Genomic DNA, 25,278 nt, shown 5'->3' with positions numbered 1-25,278 from the left:
CAAACATGTATAGATTAGGTAGATATTGCGAAAGAACGGCGATATAATAATGGCTCTTAATAATGTTTAAAAGGTTTACCTTTGTAAATAGTCAACTGATTGCTGAAAATATTTGACATGTGGGCCTATGGACGGTTTCCAATGCCAGCCTATTATGGATAGCTTTATCCATAGGACACAATTTATGGTCTTGTTGGATAGATTTAGGCATACGTTTTAATTTTATTTATGCCTTTTAACCCTAAAACAAAAAAACTGAACATAATCTTAAAAGTTCGAAAGAGTTCTTCCAATACATGTCATAACCTCAATTTTTAGTAATGTTTACCATCAACGAGCATGATTGTACATTGTAGGCCCCTTAGCTTTGCTTAATCTTATTTAATGTATTGGTATTTAATGGTGACAGCAGAAATATCTCTTGAAACAGAAACGATTCAGAATGAAAACCAAATGAAAACAAATAAGGTGACGGCTGTCATTCACGATCCACTTTCCACAGATAAAACACAGATGACACGCGTTTTGGAATTATTTGAACACAGTGTTGCTAACCCGCGATTTTTCAAATTTGCCGCCTTTTACTACTGACAAGATTTGGTTGACGGACTTTATATATTATACTACTCTTTATTGTAGACGTAGACATATTGTATTGTCGTGTGTCGTATATATATACTTCTCTTTGATAATATTTAGTTATAAGATACAATATATTATAAATATTACAGGTCCTAATTTTATTAATAGGCAACATAAATAACTGGGCCAAATCTTGTCAGTAGAAAAAGGCGCGAAATTCAAATTTTCTATGGGACGATATCCCTTCGCGCCTACATTTTTCAAATTTGCCGCCTTTTTCTACTGACAAGATCTGCTTGACCATCTATAACTGGTCAACCAAATCTTGTCAGTAAAAAAAGGCGCGAAATTCAAATTTTCTATGTTACGATATCCCTACACCCTACATTTTTCAAATTTGCCGCCTTTTTCTACTGTCAAGATCTGGTTGACCAAGTATAGATGGTCCTTAACAAAAAACATACTTATACTATACCAAGTCAACCAGATCTTGACAGTAGAAAAAGGCGGCAAATTTGAAAAATGTAGGCGCGAAAACTGGCGCGTCCCATAGAAAATTTGAATTTCGCGCTTTTTTCTACTGTCAAGATCTGATTGACCAGCTATAATTTAAGAATATTAAACGCGTAAGTATGAAAGGAAAAGGAAGTACGAAAAAATCCTTTAATGTATAAATGAACACTAAATATATAAATAACCATAATAAGTCCTATAAAGATGTCATCCAACTAAAATGAGTGTATCTGAGAGAAATTTATAAGGTGGTACTTCCAAATTAAGCGGCGCCGGTCCCTTCCGGGTTCTTCCAGCGTTGTCGTAATGGCTGCCATGACAGGGACAGTAAAAGCCTCCGACATAGTCTCCAGAGTTGGGGATCGGCACACAGCCCAGATGAGTACATATTCCTATGACAATTAGCCATTCCTGCCTTTGGGCGCGCTTGTCTGTAGGCTCCGGGTCTCTCAACGAAGAAAGCGGAGTTGCATTCTCCAGTTCAATTTCAGCAGCAGTTCGGTTCTTCACAAAAACTGGTTTGCCTCGCCACTTAAACGACATGCACACCCCCGGAGCAATTTTCGATATATCAATTTCCATTGAAGCCATCGCAAGGACATCAGCTGCGGCTCCCATATAGTGAATATAATGTGACGCATGTGATTTCACGCCGTACGCGCAAAATAATAAACCAAAAAACCCAATAACATACGTACCCCCCGGTTTAGCATCTCCGGAACCCCATGAAGTCTTTCTAGTGTCTACGTACGGACTTTTTCTGTAGTAATCAAAATTGGGATATTCAAGATCACGGTGGAAAGGGGGTTTTGGACATTCTTTCGCAAAACGTACTTGAGTCCATAGCGTAAGCACTGATGTTGGATGCTTTGTACAATGTTTGCTTTTGTATATTTCTGGGTGATATGCCTTGTCAAAGCTGTCCTTGCTGACAAAGTTTTCAGTAGATATAACGCTTATTGTTTTTATAATATCACGGCAGCATAATACATTCCGAAATATGGCACCGCCAGACCTAGTCAAGACACTGCTTAAAAAACTCATCACTTATTCGATCGAACACATGTATCGTCTTTACACAATTTAACCATATTTTCAAGCCAACTCGAAGACAACATTGACAGTTACCTAATCAAAATGATGTTCATTATTTAATACTTAACTTTAATAACCTTGCCAGTTATTATTTTCTGTACATATATTACACCTGCATATTGAACTGACAGGACAGTTCGCCATCAGATATATCGGAGCGGCCGAGGTGCTCACAAATATCTGAACATGCCTCTATTGTGAAGGCGTTAAATGCGTGTTCAGATATAAGGCGAATTTACCTATAATGTCTCCGGCTAAACGAAATTCTGTCCAATGACAATGATATTATACATAACCATAGATAGGTTATACTCATACTTGAGGAGCACAAAAAATGCTTCCATATTTATTTCTGTACCTACGAAGAAATCTGTTATTTTGGATTAATTTTCTCATTCCATCCATCTTTGTCACACTTGTTGTTAAACATAAGGTCGTCTTTTTCTCTTTCGGTGTGCGGGCGCTCGTTAGCACGTGCACATTTCTCGCTTGTCCAGCCGCGTGTAAAGGCAACTTGTCCAATTTGTCACAAGGTAAGCGCTTCAATTTTGGAACGCCTATAACCTATCTTGTGTTATAAATCATTGTCCAATGATAGGTACTTACTTACCTACACGAGTATTTTCCGCCAACACTTAACGATCATGTCTTTCTCTTCATCTGAGAAATGATTTGTTAATTCCCAGCTTAGGCACCTACCTGTAAATCCCTGCTCGGGCCCGTTCGTAAGTGTATATGCTATGTGGATGTAATAATCGCTAATGTTTTCAGGCAAACTCGTATTTTGTATGAGTCTAAACCGAGCGAGTAAACGGGATGTTATACCTAATTATAACTAACAGGTAGGATCAAACCGAACTTAAATCATACGTGTGCAGACAGCTATCTAAACGTTTATTCACGCAACCTAAGTCCTTCAACCGCTTCCATAACGAAATTATGCAATCCGTCCGAATGTAGTAACCGATACAACTAAGCCAAATCTATTAGACGCCTACACCAGACATATACCTATTGTCGCCCCTCCTGTACAATACATGCATGAAACACCAATTGCTGGGTTCACATATACATATGGACGGCATGAATATATATAAATTACACATTTATATCATTAGAATGGAAAGATGAGTCGACCAACGTTATTCCACTCTACTTAATTATGTGTATACAGATAAAATGAGGACTTGCCTCTCTCATGTGGTTGTATCACTCACATGAATGATTCAGTTTTACTTGGTGCCCTTCCATCTCGTTTAAGCTCTGTGTGGTTGCTAACCCACATACTACTTAATGGCTATGCACCTCCAGTTGGGCATCGGTCGACTTGCTCCGGTCTATACAGGGCCATATCCCTGGTGACTCTTTGCACATTTGTCACTTAGCCGGACGGGGGGGCTATGCCCCCCCGGAGACCTCCACCTTCCCCATAGTCTCGCCACGGTTGCTCCAACTCAGTCGACCGTGCCCGTGTGTTCCCGGACACACCTCAAATACATGTCCAATTTCCTTGACTACCAAGTGTGCAGTGCACTGCAAGATTGGACTACTACTAACGGAAAGAACGATATGCTATAACCGTCTCCTCATCTTTCCACCTTATGATGCACGTTTATGTCGACATAATAATATGGCAAAGCAAACACTCACCTGATGTGTTTCTGATGGGGCATTGGGCCTCCTAGAAGCTCGTGGCTCCTAACTGATCTTACTACCACGATCTCCGCTCATTACCTCGTGTACGCGGCACTCCTTTCCCGCCATCTTATCCACAGTACCATCAAGCAAAAGTTAGTCAGAACAAGTGGTGTTACCACACATCAAAATATAGACTGACATTACTAGTTTTGATACATACCGACTTTTATATGGCGAATCGCGCTGTGCGCGACACTCCACAGGCAAAAAGGAGTCTTATTGCAGTAGTGTGAGCAGGTGACGCGTCCACTCCAGGATTTTCTCTCTGGCTCGTATAGCAGCGTCCCTCTTAGTTCTAGTTCCCGGCAGGATACTGTCAGGGTTGGAAGTAACTTCCTCAGATCTTGATGTCTCAGTATCCATCATAGATTCTTGCACATTCATTACTTCCTCAGCAGCGACTACCTCGTCATGATTCTCAGGTACTGGATTGGTTTGTGGTGGCTGTATGCTATCGCTTGCGCTCGGGGCAGCATCCAGATCCAAATACTCAATTGGCGTGTCTAGAGGTGGTGCAGTTTGTTCCTCCTCAGTCGCTCCAGTTTGTGGAGAGTCATCTGTTTCAGTCTCTAGCGGGTAGAGATGACCTACAGACCGAGTCATTATGGAGTCTCCAACTTTAACTTTAGCGACCCTATGTTTACCATCTGCACTCCTTATGAGCTCTGCTATCTTCCCGACTTTCCATAACTCGCGGTTTTTTAGATCTGATTTTATTTGAACGATGTCCCCTAGTTTAGGTTCGCAATCAGAGACAGTTCTTGGTTGTTTAGGAGAGTTTTGGTATCTCTCCCTCAGACTCGTCAGGTACTGTGCCATGAATATTTTCTTAAATTCCTCTAGGATTATCAGACCCTTCTTCCAGCTTTCTATTAGATTAACTTGAAGTTTGGAACTGTCTACCGTACAAACACTGTTCATTGCTGGAGTCAAAGTTAAGCATTCCCCCAGGCTTAGGAAATCGGCTGGTCTTAATATGTGGATCACTTCGGTTCCAATTTTAGTAAGTGGTCTTGAGTTGACTACAGCTTCTACTTCTTTTAACACAGTTAACAGCTTGCTGTCTCCGAGAAGGTGCTTTTCGAGAGTGCGCTTTAGAGAATGCTTCACTACACCTATCAGTCGTTCATAGAATCCACCATGCCACGGAGCCAGCTGAGGTATAAACCTCCATTCAATTCCCTTTTCAATGCAATATGGCTTACTAACAACTTCAGATGTTAGTTTGAAACATGTGGCATTGTCTGAATACAGTCTTTGTGGTGTGTTTCTAGTAGCAGCAAATCTTCTGAGTGCCAGGAGACATTCTTCTGCAGTCAAGTTGTTAACAATCTCAAGATGAATGGCTCGAACAGCTAAACAAGTGAATAGGGCAACCCACCTTTTCTGTTTGCCAGTTGGGGTGTTCACATAAAGAGGTCCAAAATAATCTACTCCACAGTACGTGAATGGTGTGCTATAGTTCACTCTTTCAGTAGGTAGATCAGGCGCAGTTGGCAGACGATAAGGGCCACCGCCGTGTTTGACACACCGCTGACATCTCGAGATCACTCGTTCCACCTGACGTTTACCTTGTGGAATCCAGTACTTCTCTCTAATGAGACTAAGAGTATGTGTAGTGCCAACATGATAATTGCTTTCATGAGTTTCCTTGATTATCCTTTTTGTGAATTCACAGTCTCTGGGAAGCAATATAGGATGTTTCATATCATAATTCCATGTGGTGTTGACCATTCGTCCTTGACATCTCAGTACACCATCCACATCTAGAAACAGTCCAAGATTTCTAGTCAGATGTGTTACCTTTCCTGCAATCTCGTTGGCGAAATGAAGTTTTTGCAGTTTCTTTATTTCTGCTATAGTACTAGCTGCCGAGTTCAGTGAAGGTGGTGTGTCCTGTACTGAGTAAATCTCTGGAATGTCGTCACTTAAATTATTGTTTGTCAACTGGTCGATTTGGTCTTCAATTTCCATCTGTTGGTTATCATTTGCTTCAACAGTTCTTGGCTCATTTCCTGGACCATCATCAGTTTCCGGTATGCTACTGTGTCCACTCTGGTCCAGGCCCTCCGCAACAGAAAGGACTGTCATATGGTTCATATAGTATCTATCTGTAGGCCACATTGTCTCATCCTCTTTTAAGAATGTGGGACCATTAAACCAAAGTTCCTTGGATTGACTCCATCTGTCAGGCCTTGTGGCAACATCAGCTGGGTTCATTTTAGTGTTGATATAGTACAACTCTGCTCCCATTTGGTTTTTTCTGATCTCTTCTACTCTGTTTGATACAAAGGGCGGTAACAATTTATCTGACCGCATCCATCCATGTACGACCAAACTATCGGTCCACAACATTTCCTTGCTTATTGGAAGAGATAGGTTCTCTCTCACATATTTCAAGAGTCTACTTGCTATGAGCAAACCCAGTAGCTCTAATTTCGGGATATGAAGTTCACTTGTGTCTTCACCTTTGGCTATCCTAGACTTTCCCATTAAGAATGAGATTGATGTGCCTTGGTTGCTTCTTGTTGTTAGATAAATAACAGCAGCATATCCAGCCTTTGAGGCATCAGAAAACCCATGTAACTGGTATGTTGTCTCTAGCTCTGGATTGACATTTGTTACACATCTCGGCAATTCCAGATTTACTGCTGTTTTTATTACGTTCAATATTTCCTGCATGGACTGCACCAAGTCATCCGGTAGGTTGGTGTCCCATTTATGTTTTTGATCACAGGTGCTCCGAAACAACACCTTCAATGGTAAGGTTAATGGGCAAATGAAACCACATGGATCGTAGATCCGGGCTAAAGTACGAAGTACCTTCCTCTTAGTGTTGACTGGTGCATCTTTGTCAAAGTGTTGATCAGTAATTCTTAATTTCACGGTGTCCCTTTTCACGTTCCACGACAATCCAAGAATTTTTACTGTATTTTCATGTTTTGCTTGCTGCTCTGAAGGCACAAGATCAAGAAATTCCTTATTATTTGATAACCAATCTCTTATATTCATAGATATTTGCCCAAAGGTTTCTCTCGTCTTTTCATAAATTTCTTGCGCTTCTTTCACAGAGTTCGCTCCAGTTACTAGATTGTCTACATAACAATTGTTAGCTATATCCTTCAGTAAGTTTCCATCTGTCTGTGACATGTGATATCTAATAGTCGCTGTCAGGAGAAACGGACTTGAAATTATGCCAAACGGGACTCGGCAAAATCGAAGATATAACAGATTGTCTCCCGTTAGGTCCTTTGTGATGTCTTTAGCCCACAGAAATCTTGTCACATCACGGTCCTTCTCTTGAAGTCCTACCTGCAAGAATGCCTTTTCTACATCGGCGACGATTGCTATTTTCTTTGTCCTAAACTTCAGAAGAAGGGCTGTGAGATCCTCAAGCATGGAGGGCCCACTATACAGACATTCGTTCAGGCTTTTCTTGTCCATGCTTCTCATTGAAGCATCGTACACAATCCTCCCGCGTTTTCCTTCATTTTTTACAATGTGATGAGCAAGGTAGTGCACAGGGTGTTCGGTGTCATTCCTATGTGGTTCAACTATTTCAATGACATTTCCGTTTAGTTGCTCCTTCAGAATATCATCATATTCTTGCAGCGTTGCTGAATCCAATCTACTGACCAAGCTCTTTAGTCTTCCTAACGCCATGCCGAAATTTACAGGAAGCTGAGGTGGATATTCAATCCATGGCCACGTTACTTCATAACGTCCATTGTTGTATTGTATGGTGTCATTGAAATGTTTTACAGCTTCCTCTTGTCTAGTGGCTTTTGGAGAGTCATTTATGCCAATACACTCAAGAGACCATAGAAATTTAATATCAATGTTCCTGAGCGGTAAGTCCGGTTCGGTAAAATAAGGGCAGCTTGAACTATGACAGTGGCAGTAAGTAGTCACAGTTAGAATATTTTCTGGGGTATGGCGTTTACGGTTTTCATCTCCAGAATACAGCCAACCAAAGTCAGTATCGATCAAATACAGGTTATCCTTAAGTTGTATCTTCTCTTGACGTCTGAAACCTTCATAATAATCGTTCCCTATTAAGAGGTTCACATTTTCACCAATAGAATCGTCATCGGCCGCTAGATCAACCCTTGAGTGATCAAATTTAGCTATCGGTAACTTCTCAGTAATATGTGGAACGATATTTACTCTTACTTGTTTTTTGGTGCCACGCTTGGTTTCTAACACAATTTCCACTGAAGGGCTCGGCATTTCCTTTGGAATTGTTTCTCCAAACGTGAACACTAAGAGTCGGTCTTCATTATCCGGTAATAGCTGTAGTTTGGAAGCAGCCCGTACAGTTATGTAACTCCTCTGTGAGCCACAGTCCAATACAAGTCTGCACTTATGTTTGCTTGTTTTGTTGTTGTTGGGGTTGCTGATTTGTGCCACTGCTGTCTGTAAAAAATTGTATTTATTTATATTTGCTATATAGCACTTTACCATTGTTTGCCAACTGACAGGCAAATCTTCCTTACCTTTTGGCTTTGGACACAAAAGCTGGAGGTGTCCATCACCACATCGGTAGCATTTTATTTTTCTATGGCATTGATCTGTATTATGGTTCCGTTTCAGACACTTGTGACATCTACCAGACAGTTGCTTTTTTCTAGATTCATTGTCACTGTACCTCCTGCAATCCACACTATTATGATTTTGGAGCTTGCAGAAAATGCAAGGTAACCGGGTCTTCTTTTTTGGAGGAATGTTATCTTTAACGGGATTTTCTGCTTTCCTTTTTAAGTTTCTTCTTGGTCTGTATTTTGAGTCATTTTGTACTGGATCAGATCTAGTTTGGAGAACTTCAGTAGTGATGACTTGTTTCGTGTCCAGTCCTTTTGGAATTGGTTGGGTCTGGGCTTTCTCCATAGCCATAACAATGTCCAGTAAAACCCGTCTGACTGTCGAGGTTGAATTATCCGTTGAATGTTGAGGCATAAGGTGATATTGGTGTAAAACTTCTTCTGGAAATTTGGCAAGTATGTTTGCCCGTAGGTGGTTTCCTGCTGTGTCTTCACCTAACTTTTCCAGAACCCGCAGATGCCGCTCAATCTGGTCTAAAGTATGCCTACAACTGGAAGCCGAATATTCTGCTCGACCCAAGTTGGTAAGCGCAGTGTAGTGGACATCTATCAGAGCATCGTTCGACCCATACCTCGACTTGAGAGCCTCCACGGCAATGGCATAATTGTGATTTGTTATACTGATGCCCGCTACAGCTTCCATTGCCTTGCCCTCCAGACTACTTAACAAATAATTAAGTTTATCAGCCTCGGCCATGGGCTGGTTGTCTACATTGGACACAAACCGATCCCAAAATTCTGACCACCGTAGCTGATCACCATCAAACTTAGGTAGTTGCAGTTTTGGAAGTTTGATATTCATTTGTCGTTCCGTTGTTGTATTATGCTGATCAGCCACAACTGCCATGGATGTCTCTATATTCACGATTAAATCCTCCGCCTGGAGTTGAATCTCCATAGCCTGGTTAACTACAGTAGCTTCCGGGTTCGACGAGGTAGTCGTATAGTGCCGTATTTCATTTTGTAGTTTGCTAATTAGATTCTGTAACTGTCTTATCGTACCGGACCCACTTCCAATTATGAGATCACCGGCGTCGTTAGACTGAATGTTTTCGATGTACGTTTTCAATTTATTTTGTCGCATTTGGACCATGTTAGCCAAGATATCTTCCATTGTGAATAGGTACAATGTATCACTATCCTTCCCTTACGTATGCTTCACACGAAACCCCTGACTCCGTGTTTTATCCTCTACGAACTTGATCCGTGATATATTTCCCATTAAACGTTGTATCCTATCAACAACTATTCACTGTCACACCGAAATATACTCGCAAACACTAATCCAATTAGAATGGATAATTCTAATTAAAAGTTATTTTCCATTTAAAAATACTCGACCACCAGACAGCAAAATTTTCATGACAAGTTTGGCATTTGACAACAAACGAAAAGGCGGCAAACCGAGAAGAAAATTCCATAGTAGTGCTGTCACGCTGAGATTACATAATACCGATTTTGACTATTCGTTCAATTTGTAAAACCAAGAACAAATATTTATCGTTTACATATTTATGCAAACTAAAACAAGATTAAAACTTGTTTAATATTTACCTTTGTATTAATATCACCTAAAACATTATATTAGTTTCAAGTATCGCTCACTTCAAACGAATCGGTTAGAATCGATTACTTGGGACGCACTAGCACCATAGACAATCGGATGAAACGAATGAATGGTTTAAGTTATTATTTCATTTAAGTGCACTTTACACGATATTCTACTAAAATTAATCCTAGTTTAAGCTTTACATACACTTGTGCTATATATATTTTTTTTTTTTTTTTTTTTTTTTATTTGCAGTTGAAATTTTTTCAAACTTTCTACGCACTTCCAAACCACGCAATTATCCTTTTACTCTTGAACTGTGTGCCTTTCAGTTCTCCCCTTTTAGAGACTGACAATCACTCAGTATAAAAGGACTTATGAACTAGTATAATTTCAAAATACAAATATACATATTTTCCTTACTACTAAAATAAATGGTACTCAGATTAATTTCTTTATTATTAAACACTATATAACATGATTGCAACAGCAAATCATGATAAAATAAATAATTTTGATAAAAATAAGCCTCGCTTATCCGGCTCATTTATATAGTTATCCCAGCACCTCCACCAAAATGTCGCCCCTCCTGTACAATACATGCATGAAACACCAATTGCTGGGTTCACATATACATATGGACGGCATGAATATATATAAATTACACATTTATATCATTAGAATGGAAAGATGAGTCGACCAACGTTATTCCACTCTACTTAATTATGTGTATACAGATAAAATGAGGACTTGCCTCTCTCATGTGGTTGTATCACTCACATGAATGATTCAGTTTTACTTGGTGCCCTTCCATCTCGTTTAAGCTCTGTGTGGTTGCTAACCCACATACTACTTAATGGCTATGCACCTCCAGTTGGGCATCGGTCGACTTGCTCCGGTCTATACAGGGCCATATCCCTGGTGACTCTTTGCACATTTGTCACTTAGCCGGACGGGGGGGCTATGCCCCCCCGGAGACCTCCACCTTCCCCATAGTCTCGCCACGGTTGCTCCAACTCAGTCGACCGTGCCCGTGTGTTCCCGGACACACCTCAAATACATGTCCAATTTCCTTGACTACCAAGTGTGCAGTGCACTGCAAGATTGGACTACTACTAACGGAAAGAACGATATGCTATAACCGTCTCCTCATCTTTCCACCTTATGATGCACGTTTATGTCGACATAATAATATGGCAAAGCAAACACTCACCTGATGTGTTTCTGATGGGGCATTGGGCCTCCTAGAAGCTCGTGGCTCCTAACTGATCTTACTACCACGATCTCCGCTCATTACCTCGTGTACGCGGCACTCCTTTCCCGCCATCTTATCCACAGTACCATCAAGCAAAAGTTAGTCAGAACAAGTGGTGTTACCACACATCAAAATATAGACTGACATTACTAGTTTTGATACATACCGACTTTTATATGGCGAATCGCGCTGTGCGCGACACCTATTTAAATATCGAAATTGTTACCAGATGTTGATGTCGTAGCGTAGAAGCCCACTGTTACACACAACACTGAAGCACATTGTTATTAAATTGAAATCTAAAATTCTAATCATTATGGGTGATTTGCAAAGAATTTCGTGCATAGTTTAGTCTTAAATTTGTCCTTACTATAGTATGGCTCTTCTCAGGTGAACTTTTCGCTTCGAACGTTAATCTTTCAAACAAAGCCCATTGTCTCTATTATCGCAAAGCCTCTAGCTCGAGCGTTAGCACGTGCCAGCACAACATTCATATTGAAAAACAACCGGTATCGTCATAGTATTTAGGTTCAAATTTAATGTCACTGATATTCTAGATATTACGTTTTGGTAGTGTAGGACGATAGACCGCCCCGAAGCGATACGGCACTCATATTATTTTGATACTTAGTGTGGTGTTCAAAATGAAACGTGGTTACATATTTATTATATTGTTTTATTTAAATTATTAGCTTGCGGTGGTAAATGTAATAATTTACAAAGGTGCAGTTGCAAGCATTGTTATTTTTTCTTATCTTTAAAATAACGATACCTACTGTGAAATTAGCACCTCTGATGTGATGCCGACGCATAGTGACAATAAAAACACTGATAAGGATTTGCGACCTGACCACTATTGTTTTGCACAGGTAAATACAATAGGTTTATGAGAAGAGCGGTGTGCAAGATCCGTGTGCATGAGTAGTGGGGCACATTATTTTATCATTTAGCGACCCTAAATCAGGCTTTAGTCGGTTTCTAATATCGTAACCGTGTGCTTCATGTTATTTATATAAGTACTCTGCCCGATATTGTTAAAAACTTGACGACCTGCTTACGTGACCCCAGACGTGTGCGCCGCGCCGGCGCGCCGCCGCCGCCGGCCTTTTTTGCCACGCCGCCGCCGCCGATAAATGATCGGCGTGAAATCGGCGTGACCTTGAGTGTTGTTAACTAGCTATTCCGAGTTGGTATTTGGATTACAATATGGATTTTATGTATAATATATGTTACAGTTGTCAAATATATATCAATTATTAATTAAATGGAACAGAATAGCCAGTTGCACAAACTATTTGACACACACACACACACCAATTAAAGTAACTGATTAATGAAAGATGAGGGAGCGATCATTATGAAGTAGGATTTTTTCCTGTTAATTGTGAATTCACATTGCCTCACATACGAAGGCAGAATCCTCCATAATGAAAAGACTTACAATGAACTAGGCAACGAAAACAGGGCTCATGTAGTGGAGTCAAAAATCTGAGAAAATTGGTGTGCAAAAACTCGAGACCCTGAGTTTCCTAAAAATTGTCGTGTGCCAAAAATGTCTAGAAGAAAGAGACAGAGTGACAACATTATGTGTAGATTCACTGTCAACCTGGCGAACAGCAACAGAAATGCTTGCCCCACGGAAATGTGCAAGCTATAAGTTCTTGTAACAAACTGTACTACTATTGTCGCCTTCCTGAAGGGATTTACATCTAGACATACATCGAAATGGTGACTCTACTGAAGAAAATTGAAGATGAAAGTTCTAGAGAGGTCCTTAAGATCAACCATTCCAAGACCAAAGTAAGGCGATTACGTATAAGCGAGTTTAATCTTGGGTTGATAATCAGTACCGGAGGTTGCACCGCCGAGGTACGCCGCAAAGTTGGCATGGCTAAGAATGCTATGGCTAAGGCTAACCTCGACAAGATCTGGTTGACGTGCAACTAAAGTGCGCTTGGTACGAGCTCTCGTCTTTTCAATATTCCAGTATGGTGCCGAAACCTGGAGCCTCAAAAAGTGTGAAGTGGTTAAGGTTGGCGCTTTTGAGATGTAGTGTTAACGAAGATTGCTGCTTATACCTTCGACAGCTAGAAGAACAAACCCCTCATTATTTCTCAGAGAGCTCAATATCGCCACTCAGCTCTTTACAACATGCAATCGGTGAGCCCTTAGATTCTTCGGACATATTAACCAACGCATGATGTGGAGAAACACATGAATTTAGGAATTAATGGCAAAACGTGCTCGAGTTGGAGTATGTGTGAGATCGTAGACCGAAGAGGTCGGCTTGCGGCAGTCTGACCGCGCGAAATAGAGACAAAGTACATGTGGTCGTAATCCTCAGCAATGTTAAAACGAGAAAGAAGATACATCTCAGTGAGCCTGGTGCTTACTGCTTGTACGACAAGAAAACCAATAAATAGAAGCCATATTAGCATTCCACTATGTCTAGCAAAATTCAAGGATATTTGGAGTTTAGTTTTGTTAAAGTACGTCATTTTTAATACAATAACCCAATGAAATCACGAGAAAATTGAGAGTTACCGATCGGATCGAAGGTCATTGGGACCAGGTAACCCCTTAATGCAGGCCAGTTTAAGTAGAGTAATTTAAGTTATTATAGCTATGCTATATTCATTTACGAACCCTATTTTACTCACAGTCTATTCAAAACTATACGTAGTTAGTTCACTGAGCAGCAACCTAGATTGATCAAATTTTCAAGAAAAACAACTAATTAATGATTTTTCTTAAGAAACCTGAAAGTCAAGGTCACGCCGATTTCACGCCGAAAACACGCCGCCGCCGCCGATTTTTTGGCAAACGCCGCCGCCGATCATTTTTTTATCGGCGCACACGTCTACTATACAAGTACAAGTAGTAGATTGTGTTACCAATATTTTTATTTATTTTTCGTTAGCCTAGTTACCCATACCCGCTCAGCGCCGAGTAATATTTATATTTTTTAAGGGACGCCGCGTGCTCAGCAGCTGCTCCTGCCGACCGCATAACTATAACCATTCTTAGGGTAGGGGAGCCCAAGAGGGGCTTTTTGTAATTACTCGAGCGTGATGAGAGGAGTCTATATATGTCCGTTGGTTGTTGGAGGTTGGTAGGAATGGTAGGGGGTTAAAAATCGTTAAGCAGATTTTTGGTCCATTTTTATGCTAGGTAGGTATGTACTATTAGCGCCACTTTCAATTTCGAAACTCAATTTTCTCATTGTGACCCTTTGTGACCGTCAGATTAAGAAAATGTCTAGGTACAAATAATTGTCAGATTATATAAGTGCCAGTTGCACCATTCCACTAACCCCGGGTTAACCGATTAAACCTGGAGTTACCATGGTAAATGGTTACCAGTACAATTTGAGACTAAATTAAGGTTTTAACCGCTTAACCCTGGGTTAGTGGGATGGTGCAAGTGGCCCTTATATAATCTGACAATTATTTGTATCTAGACATTTTCTTAATCTGACGGTCACAAAGGGTCACAATGAGAAAATCGAGTTTCGAAATTGTAGGTAATGACCTCAAAAAAAAACCCGATTACAAAACGTGGTGCAAAATCGTCGATAGCGCTGTGATTGCTTTGGCGTTTGCGTGGTCTAACTAAAATATATCTGCGTATCTTCTATTCGGAGGTTATGTTTAGTAGCAACTAAACAATGGCTAACGATGTCCTGTTTGTGGGTCACGTATGCTCCCATGCGGTTCATGGTCTTTCTTTTCTCAATAATTGTTTTGATCACCATTGGACCATTGCGGTTTACAAGTTAGTTTCCAGACAATAAAATAAAAATTCCAGTAACTAAATCAAACAATGAAAGTCATAATAATATCTTATTCAGTCATTAACGCACATTAACGCACGCTAATGGTACCTATAGGTACCTATAGGTAATATTTTAGGGACAATATAATTACGATGTTTTTCGCTCCCAAGACCCACAGTCAAGTGTAATAAAAATATGGGTGCATATACTAACTCAAAAATATATGCCATAGTTCTTAATTCGCTGATAGCTGTGGGACATTTTTTTTTTATGATGTGTGCACCCACATTTTTACACTTGACTGTACCACTTGTATGTAAGTAATAAGTATGTAATGTACTTGTTTCATATAAATGTCTCTGCATGTATAAAAAGTGGTGAGCGATCTGTCACGGCATAATCCTTTTTAAGTTTTTATGAGGTTAAAATATATGTACGTATTTATATACATATGTAGATGTAGAGTGATTTAGTTATGTTATGTCCGACCATACGACTTCATACCTACGAGGTCATACCTACTGAACAAAATTTACTACGGGATCAAACACGATACAATGTCCTGTCTAATACCTACATTTCTGCGAATCATACTTAGGTAGGTAGGTACGTCAATGTTTTCTATGGAACAGCGGATTTTTTTTACAATATCGTGGTTGGCTTCACGTCCAGTAAAAGCCGTTGAGTATGAGCTACTGATATTGCGTCGGAAAGTTTCCAAAATTACGAAATTTCCTTTAAGTTGTTTATTGTTGTCACACATTTTCCTGAAACATGAGAAAACTTTTCCAACTTTTTGGTAACTTTCCGCAACTTGCATATTCTGTAAGTATACAGTATGACCTACATATTAACCCCTCACAGAATGGTGAGACATACAAGATCACTCTATATAATTCACGTTATCCATTTTTAAATGAACGACTCTATAAGTCGTTTTTTGATATAATAAAATAGGGATAACTTTTAGATTACCTGGAATTTATTATAAAGAATAACTAAAAAAATGGGAAAAACAAAAAAATCTTATAATTTTCCTCCAGGACTTATCATATTCTACCCGCCAACGGTACGAGTAAGCAAGTTTGTAAACATCCGAATAATGTCATATAAGTACAGTGTTGTATGTGGGGGATAGTCATCTTGAGCCTTGGAGGATACAACTAAACGGAGTAGCCATTAACAGGCTTTCCCCTCTGTCGAAAATAGGCGGCCAACGGTCATACACAATGTATGGACTGACGTTTATCTGACATGGCTATTTTTACGTTACGCATACATTTGACGTTCCCCTCCCCCGCAAAAATCGGCAGACGGTTTTGTACAGAAAATTACAGACATGGCGTCTCCGTTTGATTATATCCTCCAAGTCTTGAGCCCATGCGGTCCCGACAAGGCTGCGGCCCGCGAGTGACGTAAGGTGTGAAAGTGCGGTGCGCGCGCGCGTCGTTGCTGCAGTGCAGTTGTATCCCTGTCGGCTCTCGCGGCCAGCGCATCGCCAAACGCCACCGGAATCACCCGCAACGTGAGTACCGTACCGACAAAACTAACCGACTTTGAGTGCGGGCGCATATGCGATTTTATTGCAGATTTCGGATGCGAGTTTATTTCATCTGTTACTGTACCGCGTTTTGTAGGAGCGCTTACGTTTTTAAAATCTCTAATAAAGTAAAGGAATTATTTTATTTTTACAAATAGTTTAACTGAGTAGGTTTAAAACATATTATTTAATCAAGCTAGCTACCTAGTAGAGTTGGTAATAGGTTTGTGTATGGATGTGTCGTGTATACGGTGTATATACCTAAATGTATATAGATTGTCAATCATGCCTTGAAAACGCCACTAGGTACCGATTTCGATAACAACGAGATATCGATCTAAGGTTTTTCATTCTTAAAAATTCGTTTACCTAGTAATCGCAGGCCCCCGGATATTAAAAATAAATATGCTGTAACTAAACTATATACATAATATATATATATATAATAGTCAAGCTGTACAGGCTCATAAAAATTGTTTTATAATAAATTATACCAAATAGGTGTTTACTTACCTGAGTTACCTGTAATTAAGTATTTAATGTCGTATTAGTCCAAACTTGTAATCCCACGTCAAATTCTTGTTGATTAATGAGCTAGGTCTAATCCGGAAAATAATTATACTTACCTATACTATTTTACTTAAAGTAATTTTACCTACCTACACCTATAATCATTTACTTTTCAAAAATACGTTAACTTTCTGCAGTTTTTTTCCAATATATAATATGTAATTGCATTTTTTTATAGGTACAGTATAACCTAATTTACGCATATATTTATTATACTTAGGTACTTTAGATTTTAAAATATTGCGAAATACAAGGATGGTCGTGTGTCTTTCGAACTAGGTATGTATGTATTAAAAATATCACTGCGCTCTACCTAAAATCATAAAATCACTTTATTTGTTGCGTACCCAAAATGAGAAAAACAAAATCTGTATTCATACCGACCGTAGACGCAAACAGTCCATGGATCTACATCAGTGGTTCCTAACCTGGGGGTAATTACCCCCGTGGGGGTAAAACTGGTATTTTACGGGGGTAATAAGCTAACCTATTATAACAATACAACAAACGTACACGTTTTATTTTTTTATTACCATTGGGAGGAGGAGTAAAATCAGGTTCCCTAGTTAGTCATAGGGGTGACCGGACTGAAAAGTTTAGGAACCACTGATCTACATAAATTCAAAATTATAAGAGAAATAATTAAATTCAATTAATAAGTCAGGGCTCTCAATCCCAGGATAGCTTTTTAGGTGGGGCCATAGACTAGGAATCCTCTAGACGGAGTTTAGAGCAATTATTTCATGAAACCGATGCTGCCAAAAATACGGGGGTGCGGGGGGATGAGGTGAGGGAATCCCGTGCCGTGATTGGTCCGTTCAAAGACACGAACCAATCACGGCACGGGATTGACTCGAAGATGGAATAAAACTACCGTATAAGTGGCAGAGGGGGGAGCGTTTCTATGCTCAGTCTAGAGGATGTCTTGTCTTGTCTGTGGGTGGGGCCAATAACAGAACTCAGATTTTCTTTCATCACCTCACATCCTTGGGCGAGTCTTTACTTTTACCAGAGTCTATAGTAAACAAAGAAGACAGAGAATCGTCAATGTTGCTTACGTATTTATAATTTCAAAACGTTTATTGGACTTGACTGACCGCAGTTATAGTCAAAAATTAGTACATTACGATACAAGTGCGAAAAGTAGGAAATTCGTAATGAGTGGCGATAATTTGAAACACGACCGAAGGGAGTGTTTTAAATCGACACGAGTTGCGAATTACCTTTTCACACGTGTATTGTACAGCGTTTTACAGTACATAATATAGCCCTTTAAATTTTCGACATACGCATGTATAGTGCTAGTTACCGCACTAGGACTGTAAGTAGCACCGTAAAGTATATTTAAAAAGCATAAACAAATCATTTTGAGCTCCAAGAAAAGGTTTAAAAATCTTAAACCTAGATGGTACCAATAAATATGAATATGATTCTGTGCATATCACAGCGCCAAGGAAAGTCGTATTTTACGCTAAGAAGTAAGATGTCATATAAGCGGTATTATGTGACAGATTCTATGCCTGTGTACGAGTATAAAGCAATTGCTTGTGAAGGAGGTAGTTCGTCTTGAATATAAATTACTAGTATCTGATTTTACTGTGCTACATTGTAGATTAATAAGGCACGTACATCAATGAATCATTACTTTTAATTACGAGTCAAAATGCTCACATAATTCCCAATAGCTACTGCATAATAACACCAAGCACTAACAAATACAAAAACTATCAAACCAATCAACAGAACAATGTCCATAGAAAGTAAATCTTGCATGCATATCCTGGAGTCTAGCAAGTAAAACCATGAAAGCACACACGCCAGAGACGGTCCGATGAGTATAACAAGAATTATAAGACATTTGAACAACATAATGTAAAAGGCCACTTTCAGCAATGGAGCCTGACCTGATTTTAAGCAAGGTGCGATTAGCATCATAAAACCGCTTACTGTTAGAAGTGTACTAATGAAACCAAGGACACCGACTATTGGCCACTTGGCATCTTCTGGGAGTCTCCCTACATACTCAGCAAACTCGTCTTCAAACACCGCCAGGAACACGACAACTGTCAGACCGCAGCCTCCGGTGGCCAAGGCTATTAACGCTATACAACACTGGGCAACTTTCAGTGGGATACAGATGCAGCATTTGATAACTGGAGGCAGACTTTTCATATCCATCTTTCATTAAATATTGTGCAAATCAACAAGATGTGAAATCATGACGTAAAGTGTATTTTGATTTTGGGCATTTTGACATTATGTGACATTTATGTGACAATCATGTACGAAAATGAGAGGATGTAAGTCATCTGTTGGTCATCTGTTAAATGCACAGACATTTGTCATTTCTATGGTTAAATAATAGTTAAGTATATTCCACAGATCTACAAGATTGCCTGTCAAAATAAAATAAGTACCTAAAGTTGGTCAAACCAATTTGTCAGTCAGTAAGAACCAGGAAAACTATATACTCATCCTTTTCTTTTGGGTACCAGTACTAGTGTAATACAAACAAAGAGTAGTATAATATATATATCCTTTGACCTTTGACAAATAATATCAAAAGTGCGAACAAAATCCGAATTCCGAATGATCATGGGTCATTGGAAGTAGTGAATTTAAAAAATTACATGTGATTCCGTAAATTACCTATTATTATCACCCACCGTGTACGGGTCGTACATCTGAGTTGATATGATTCTTGATGGTTGATTGCAATCTTGATGGAAACACTGATTTCGGTATATGTATTTATTGATAACCAAGGTATATAAGTAAGTACTAGCTAGGAGCACGTATAAACGTAAACTAATTCATAAATCGATGTATGGCGTAATCGCAAATACAGCAATTATTATAAAGTCATTGTATTTAATGCTGACGCGAGAAATGTGCGATGCTTGCATTGTACACACCGTATCTCCTAAATACAGCTTTTCCTAGTCCGCTGATATTAAGTTTTGGTACATTCAACGGCCGCTAACGGCCGCTATGATGCTCAATGGTGTCTGCCGCTTGCGCACTCATGAAAAGTTCATATACTTGATGGGCTCCCTTCCCTTTTGTACCTTCAATTACCTTTAATCGTAAGCGTCATTCTAGACCTGTGGTATATTCATGCCTGGGGGCCGATTTTTGAATTTCGATCGCTCGATTTCGTCACTCGAAAATCGGTGGAAAACGGCGAAATGCTGATTTTTGAAATACGAGTGATAAAAATTGGGAATCTATTGGTATTGACCACTCGTTTTCAATTCTATTAGTTGAATTTACAGGCCTAGTAGTGAAGATATTAGGTACTGAACGAAATACACGAAATCGAGCGGTCGAATTTCAAAAATCGATCCCCTGGGCTCATTTAGACGATGCGAGAACTCGCATGCGATTTTCATTACACTGCGTCATTTGATCGGTCGGCTGAATTTTTGTAAGTTCCTTGGTCCGCAATGTAACTAAAATCGCATGCGATTTTTCTGTGGATTTTAGTTATATTGCGGACCAATGAGCTTACAAAAATTCAGCCGACCGATCAAATGACGCAATGTAATGAAACTCGCATGCGAGTTCTCGCACCGTCTAATTGAGCCCTTATAATTCTAGCACTTCTGTGGTTGCTAGAAGGTTCATATTTTATTGTTTCTCTAGAATGCTCTTCAACGCCGGTATCGTCCTGCTCTGCATTGCGAGTGGCCTCTCTGCGCCAGTAGACGACCCTATTAGAGTGGAGCTGCCAGTGTACGACCAACCGCAAGCCAGCTCCGACGTTGATACCGTTCCCGTGGTAGCTGATCAGCGCTCAGAATCAGCCAGAAGTGACAAGTCGATTGTCGGGAATCTCATTGCTCATAAAATTGATGAGCTTGGCAAAAGAATAGCACATAATCATCATCAGAAATATCATAATCAATATAATCATGAACAATTGGCACACTATGTAAGTGTCTCTCTTGGCTCTTATTAGTACATTACGATACAAGTGCGATAGAAGTAGGAAATTCGCTACGAGTGGCTGGAACTTTTTTTTTCATACTATACTTACTAACCTGTCATGTCACCCTATACAGTCAGCAGCAAAAATTGCTAAGCAGGCGAGGTGCTGAAAATGATCTTGACGCGACTTTATTGTTAAGAGAATAAGAGCGTGTCAAGGTAAATTTGAACACCTCGCCCGCTTAGCAATTTCTGCTGCTGACTGATGTACATGGGAATAAAATAACACAGCAGCCCTCATGACAATGTCCACCATATATTACTGGTGAGGCTTTAAAACTTCTGTGAAAATACGACGTTTATAGAGTTAGAATTTAGACCAATAAGATAAGTCTGCAACGATTTTGGTAGCACACGCAGTGCAAGTGTTATTTTAAACTTCAAACTTCTATGTAAGTGTGACGTATAAATAACATGCACAGATGCGTATGCTGTCAAAATCGTTGCAGAATTTTCTTGGTCTGACTTTGCTCCAGCTTATATATTATACTACTCTTTGCTCTAGCTTAACCGGACTTATAGATACAGGACGTCGAAAATGGCCTTAATCGCTTCGAGAAAAGGATAGTACGGCCGTGCCTCTTTGTTTTGCTCGACTTGGCGGGGGCACTGCCGTGCCCCCAGATATACTCTGGCACAGCGACCTTGTTAGTAGAAAAAGGCGGCAAATAAAAAAAATGACTTCCCCTAGAAGCCTTTTTCTACTGACAAGTTGGGTGTGTTTCAGTACCTACACTTTATTTATTTTCAGGAGGGGGCAGAATATTTAGCAACGGGATATTTCGGTGCACCAGTGACGACGCTTGAAGGCACTATCCTTGAATCTGAGGGATACGGCAGCAAGAAATTGTCACTGAAGGAAAATTTACACGGCATCGTTGCGGGACTCTTGCAAGTACCTACTATATTACTTATTTAACCTTTTCCACGCCGTGTCAAACACAAAAGCTGTCTCTCAGACGCCACCGAAGTGTCAAAACTGAAATTGAACTTTATGCATATGCACTTGGAGGATATAATCAAACGGAGACGCCATGTCTGTAATTTTCTGTACAAAACAGTCTGCCGATTTTTGCGGGGGAGGGGAACGTCAAATGTATGCGTAACGTAAAAATAGCCATGTCAGATAAACGTCAGTACATACATTGTGTATGATCGTTGGCCGCCTATTTTCGACAGAGGGGAAAGCCTGTTAATGGCTACTCCGTTTAGTTGTATCCTCCAAGCATATGCACCTAGGTCTATGTTGCTCTGTGGTCTATGACCGATTAATACGTCTTTGGCGTTGAACCTGCGGTGCGTATATATCGGTCATTGGCGTCCAAAAGGTTAAATGAGGTTCTTACCCGACTGCGGGAAGAGTTATGGTTTTAGAATCTACTTGCCTTGGCCTATGTATGTATTTATATATGTTTATGTCGTGTGTCCATCCCTTATATATCCCTTTGTCCATTATTATACTCTTTGGTCCATCCTATCATGACAATTAATGATGAGCATAAAACTAGGTTTTAAGTAAGCCGGTTTTGGTGAGTGTGGTGTCAGTCGATTCGTTTTTTCGACATAGATGATATAGGTCAGGTACATTTTAACCGACTTTGAAACAGAAGGTGCTGCACAATTTTGTTTTAGACTTGACACACCTTGAACAATCGTTGATTATAATTATACCTACATGCCTACATAAGTAAAGCCTGAGAAGTTATATTTGGCCCTGAGATAATGTCGCTATACAAACAGTTTACATATGACATCATAATATCAACGACTATCTACTTTCAAAAAATTGTTTATTGATGTAAATATTTTATTGTATTCAAAAAAAATCTGGCATAGGTATATATTTTTTTTTCATTCATTTTACTTTTCATTCTAGTCATAGTAGGTACCTACCACTGAAAATCAGCACAATAGTGAACGCGAAACAGAATTGTGTCAGGCTATAATTATATGTAGTTTAGATACGTGTTCAAATATATATTAAGGTTGAATCACCTAACTTTTTCAGCCCAAACCTATAGTGGATACGATAAAGGAAGAAGAAAAGTATGGTAACTCGGGCGACAAATTTATCACGGCTGGAAGAGCCTTAGTCAATGGAGCAGAGGGAGTATCCAACATCGTTAACTCGGTTCTTGAGGTGAGTGATCGACTGCCGTTTCTTAACACGTTCACTAAATAATATGACAAAGTCACATCTTTCTTCTTCCTCGCGTTGTCCCGGCATTTTGCCACGGCTCATGGGAGCCTGGGGTCCGCTTGGCAACTAATCCCAGGTAATTGGCGTGGGCACTAGTTTTTACGAAAGCGACTGCCATCTGATCTTCCAACCCAGAGGGTAAACTAGGCCCGTATTGGGATTAGTCCGGTTTTCTCACGATGTTTTCCTTCACCGAAAAGCGACTGGTAAATATCAAATGATATTTCGTACATAAGTTCCGAAAAACTCATTGGTACGAGCCGGGGTTCGAACCCGCGACCTCCGGATTGCAAGTCGCACGCTCCCACCGCTAGGGGCGCTAGGCCACCAGCGCTTCTATAATATGACAAAGTCACACGTCCAATAATTTAATATTTGCTGTGATGGTAAATTGTTAACCAAGGGATGAAAGGCGCCCATTTCTGACGAGATATTTGCAGAATAGAGTCGGACTGTGCAAGTGTTATTTTGAACGTCATTAAACTTCTATGAACAGCGGATTAATTGGTGGTTATAACGCCTATATTTTTACGTTATTATTTTATTTACAGGTGCCTGGAACAATATTCAAGAAAATAACAAGGATCGCAACTGAAAAACTTAATAACTTAGGTGGAAAAATAATTGGGCTCTAATGTGTAGTTTAAACCTTAAAATGGGTAGGTACACTTTTAACTGTTAGCTATTAAGATTAATGTAAATTATTTAAGCATGTAATAAATGTTTACATCGAACAAATGCGTTTTAACTTAAGGCGAAATATGTCCCGGCCGCTTTGTGATGATATCAAGTCGAAAAAAACGGAACCTTTTCAGGATCACTCGTGCGTCTGTCCGTCTGTCCCTCTGTCACAGCCTATTTGCTTCGAAACTACTGGACGGGTTGGCACCGACTTCAATCATATCAGTTGGTACTTAAAAAAGATAATGTTATTTTATTTTATCAAAGTATTGTAAGTCGGTTTGCTTTTTTTTTTGTAAAACGTTACTTTCCCATTTTTAGTTGGTAAAAAAAAATGTCTGCTTCATACATTTGGGCTGGTCCATTTTCTATGGTGGGGTAAAAAAATTTTTCGCGTTTTCGGGGTTAGTCCCATAGTGAAAGTTGCTCATTGTCCGTATAGTCCCAAAACAAAATGCAGTTATTTTTTAGCCACCGTGTATAGTCAGTTTTTAGCACTTGTATCCCTAATATTTGGGTAGTATGTATACTCCTGTTTGTTTGTGCCAACATAAAAAGAAATTGAATACTTAATATATTACTTATCACTTTACCAAGCCCGATTTTATGATTATAGTATTAGATTTATAAATATAAACAAAACTGGCTTTAAAAACATTTATTTTTAATCCAAAGTTGATTTCACAATGTGTTACCTAAATACATATATGTATAATGAAATGAATATTATAATATATGGAGATAATTTGTCGAATTACAAGTCAAATAAATATATAACTTGTTAATCTACAAGTATGCTAATATTAACCATGCAAAATACTTAAATGCTATAACTTTATTTACATAAAGAAACGCGAAACAGTTGTATAAGTAAACGTAAGACGTACAAAGTCTGTGTAAAACGATTCCGCGTTTAAAATTATAACGTGATTTACCTCTGCCTCTGGTCTATTAATATACTTTTATAATAGATCACAATATCAATTTCGTAACGAACGTCATAGGGCCTACCGCGAACACCGAAGTTCGCAAATTGCGGGCATCTTTCTCTTTTACTCCAATTATGGCGTAATTAAAGTGACAGAGAAAGATGTTCATAGGTAGGCCCACAGAGGCCCCGTCTGCCCATCTGTACAGTTGAACACAATTTAACAAACAACAGGTACCAACTTACAAAACGAGATAGAGAATCGTACCTTCATTCCGATAAACTAAACTGAAAACATCTG

At 39.5% G+C, this 25,278-nt stretch overlaps 3 protein-coding genes across 3 annotated transcripts; 1 reads left to right on the top strand and 2 right to left on the bottom strand.

The window, feature by feature from the left end:
• Nucleotides 1-1,231: 1,231 nt before the first annotated feature.
• LOC134660738 (cytochrome b-c1 complex subunit Rieske, mitochondrial-like) lies at nucleotides 1,232-2,236 on the bottom strand. The gene has a single exon (XM_063516522.1). The coding sequence runs from the start codon at nucleotides 2,137-2,139 to the stop codon at nucleotides 1,303-1,305; it is 837 nt and encodes a 278-aa protein (XP_063372592.1). The 5' UTR covers nucleotides 2,140-2,236; the 3' UTR covers nucleotides 1,232-1,302.
• A 1,868-nt stretch (nucleotides 2,237-4,104) lies between these two features.
• LOC134661610 (uncharacterized) lies at nucleotides 4,105-8,597 on the bottom strand. The gene is made up of 2 exons (XM_063517750.1): nucleotides 8,385-8,597; nucleotides 4,105-8,304 (listed from the first exon to the last, which is right to left on the bottom strand). The coding sequence occupies exons 1-2, from the start codon at nucleotides 8,418-8,420 to the stop codon at nucleotides 4,105-4,107; spliced, it is 4,236 nt and encodes a 1,411-aa protein (XP_063373820.1). The 5' UTR covers nucleotides 8,421-8,597.
• A 7,929-nt stretch (nucleotides 8,598-16,526) lies between these two features.
• LOC134661186 (uncharacterized) lies at nucleotides 16,527-24,082 on the top strand. Its single transcript, XM_063517152.1, has 5 exons — nucleotides 16,527-16,602; nucleotides 20,824-21,112; nucleotides 21,920-22,063; nucleotides 23,177-23,308; nucleotides 23,920-24,082. Exons 2-5 carry the CDS (start codon nucleotides 20,825-20,827, stop codon nucleotides 24,001-24,003), a joined length of 648 nt encoding a protein of 215 aa, XP_063373222.1. The 5' UTR covers nucleotides 16,527-16,602; nucleotide 20,824; the 3' UTR covers nucleotides 24,004-24,082.
• Nucleotides 24,083-25,278: the final 1,196 nt, after the last annotated feature.

Source organism: Cydia amplana, chromosome Z, assembly GCF_948474715.1.
Source record: "Cydia amplana chromosome Z, ilCydAmpl1.1, whole genome shotgun sequence".
NCBI classification, from domain to species: Eukaryota; Metazoa; Arthropoda; class Insecta; order Lepidoptera; family Tortricidae; genus Cydia; species Cydia amplana.
This window is presented reverse-complemented; position numbering and strand designations above follow the sequence as displayed.

Bases quoted from the DNA above. Each gene is read 5' to 3' on its own strand.
- LOC134660738 (XM_063516522.1), bottom strand. From the start codon at position 2,139: ATGAGTTTTTTAAGCAGTGTCTTGACTAGGTCTGGCGGTGCCATATTT.
- LOC134661186 (XM_063517152.1), top strand. From the start codon at position 20,825: ATGCTCTTCAACGCCGGTATCGTCCTGCTCTGCATTGCGAGTGGCCTC. The intron at 21,113-21,919 runs GTAAGTGTCTCT...ATTTATTTTCAG, and splicing joins ATGAACAATTGGCACACTAT to GAGGGGGCAGAATATTTAGC. The intron at 23,309-23,919 runs GTGAGTGATCGA...TTTTATTTACAG, and splicing joins TCGTTAACTCGGTTCTTGAG to GTGCCTGGAACAATATTCAA.
- LOC134661610 (XM_063517750.1), bottom strand. From the start codon at position 8,420: ATGGACACCTCCAGCTTTTGTGTCCAAAGCCAAAAG. The intron at 8,305-8,384 runs GTAAGGAAGATT...AATTTTTTACAG, and splicing joins TTTGTGTCCAAAGCCAAAAG to ACAGCAGTGGCACAAATCAG.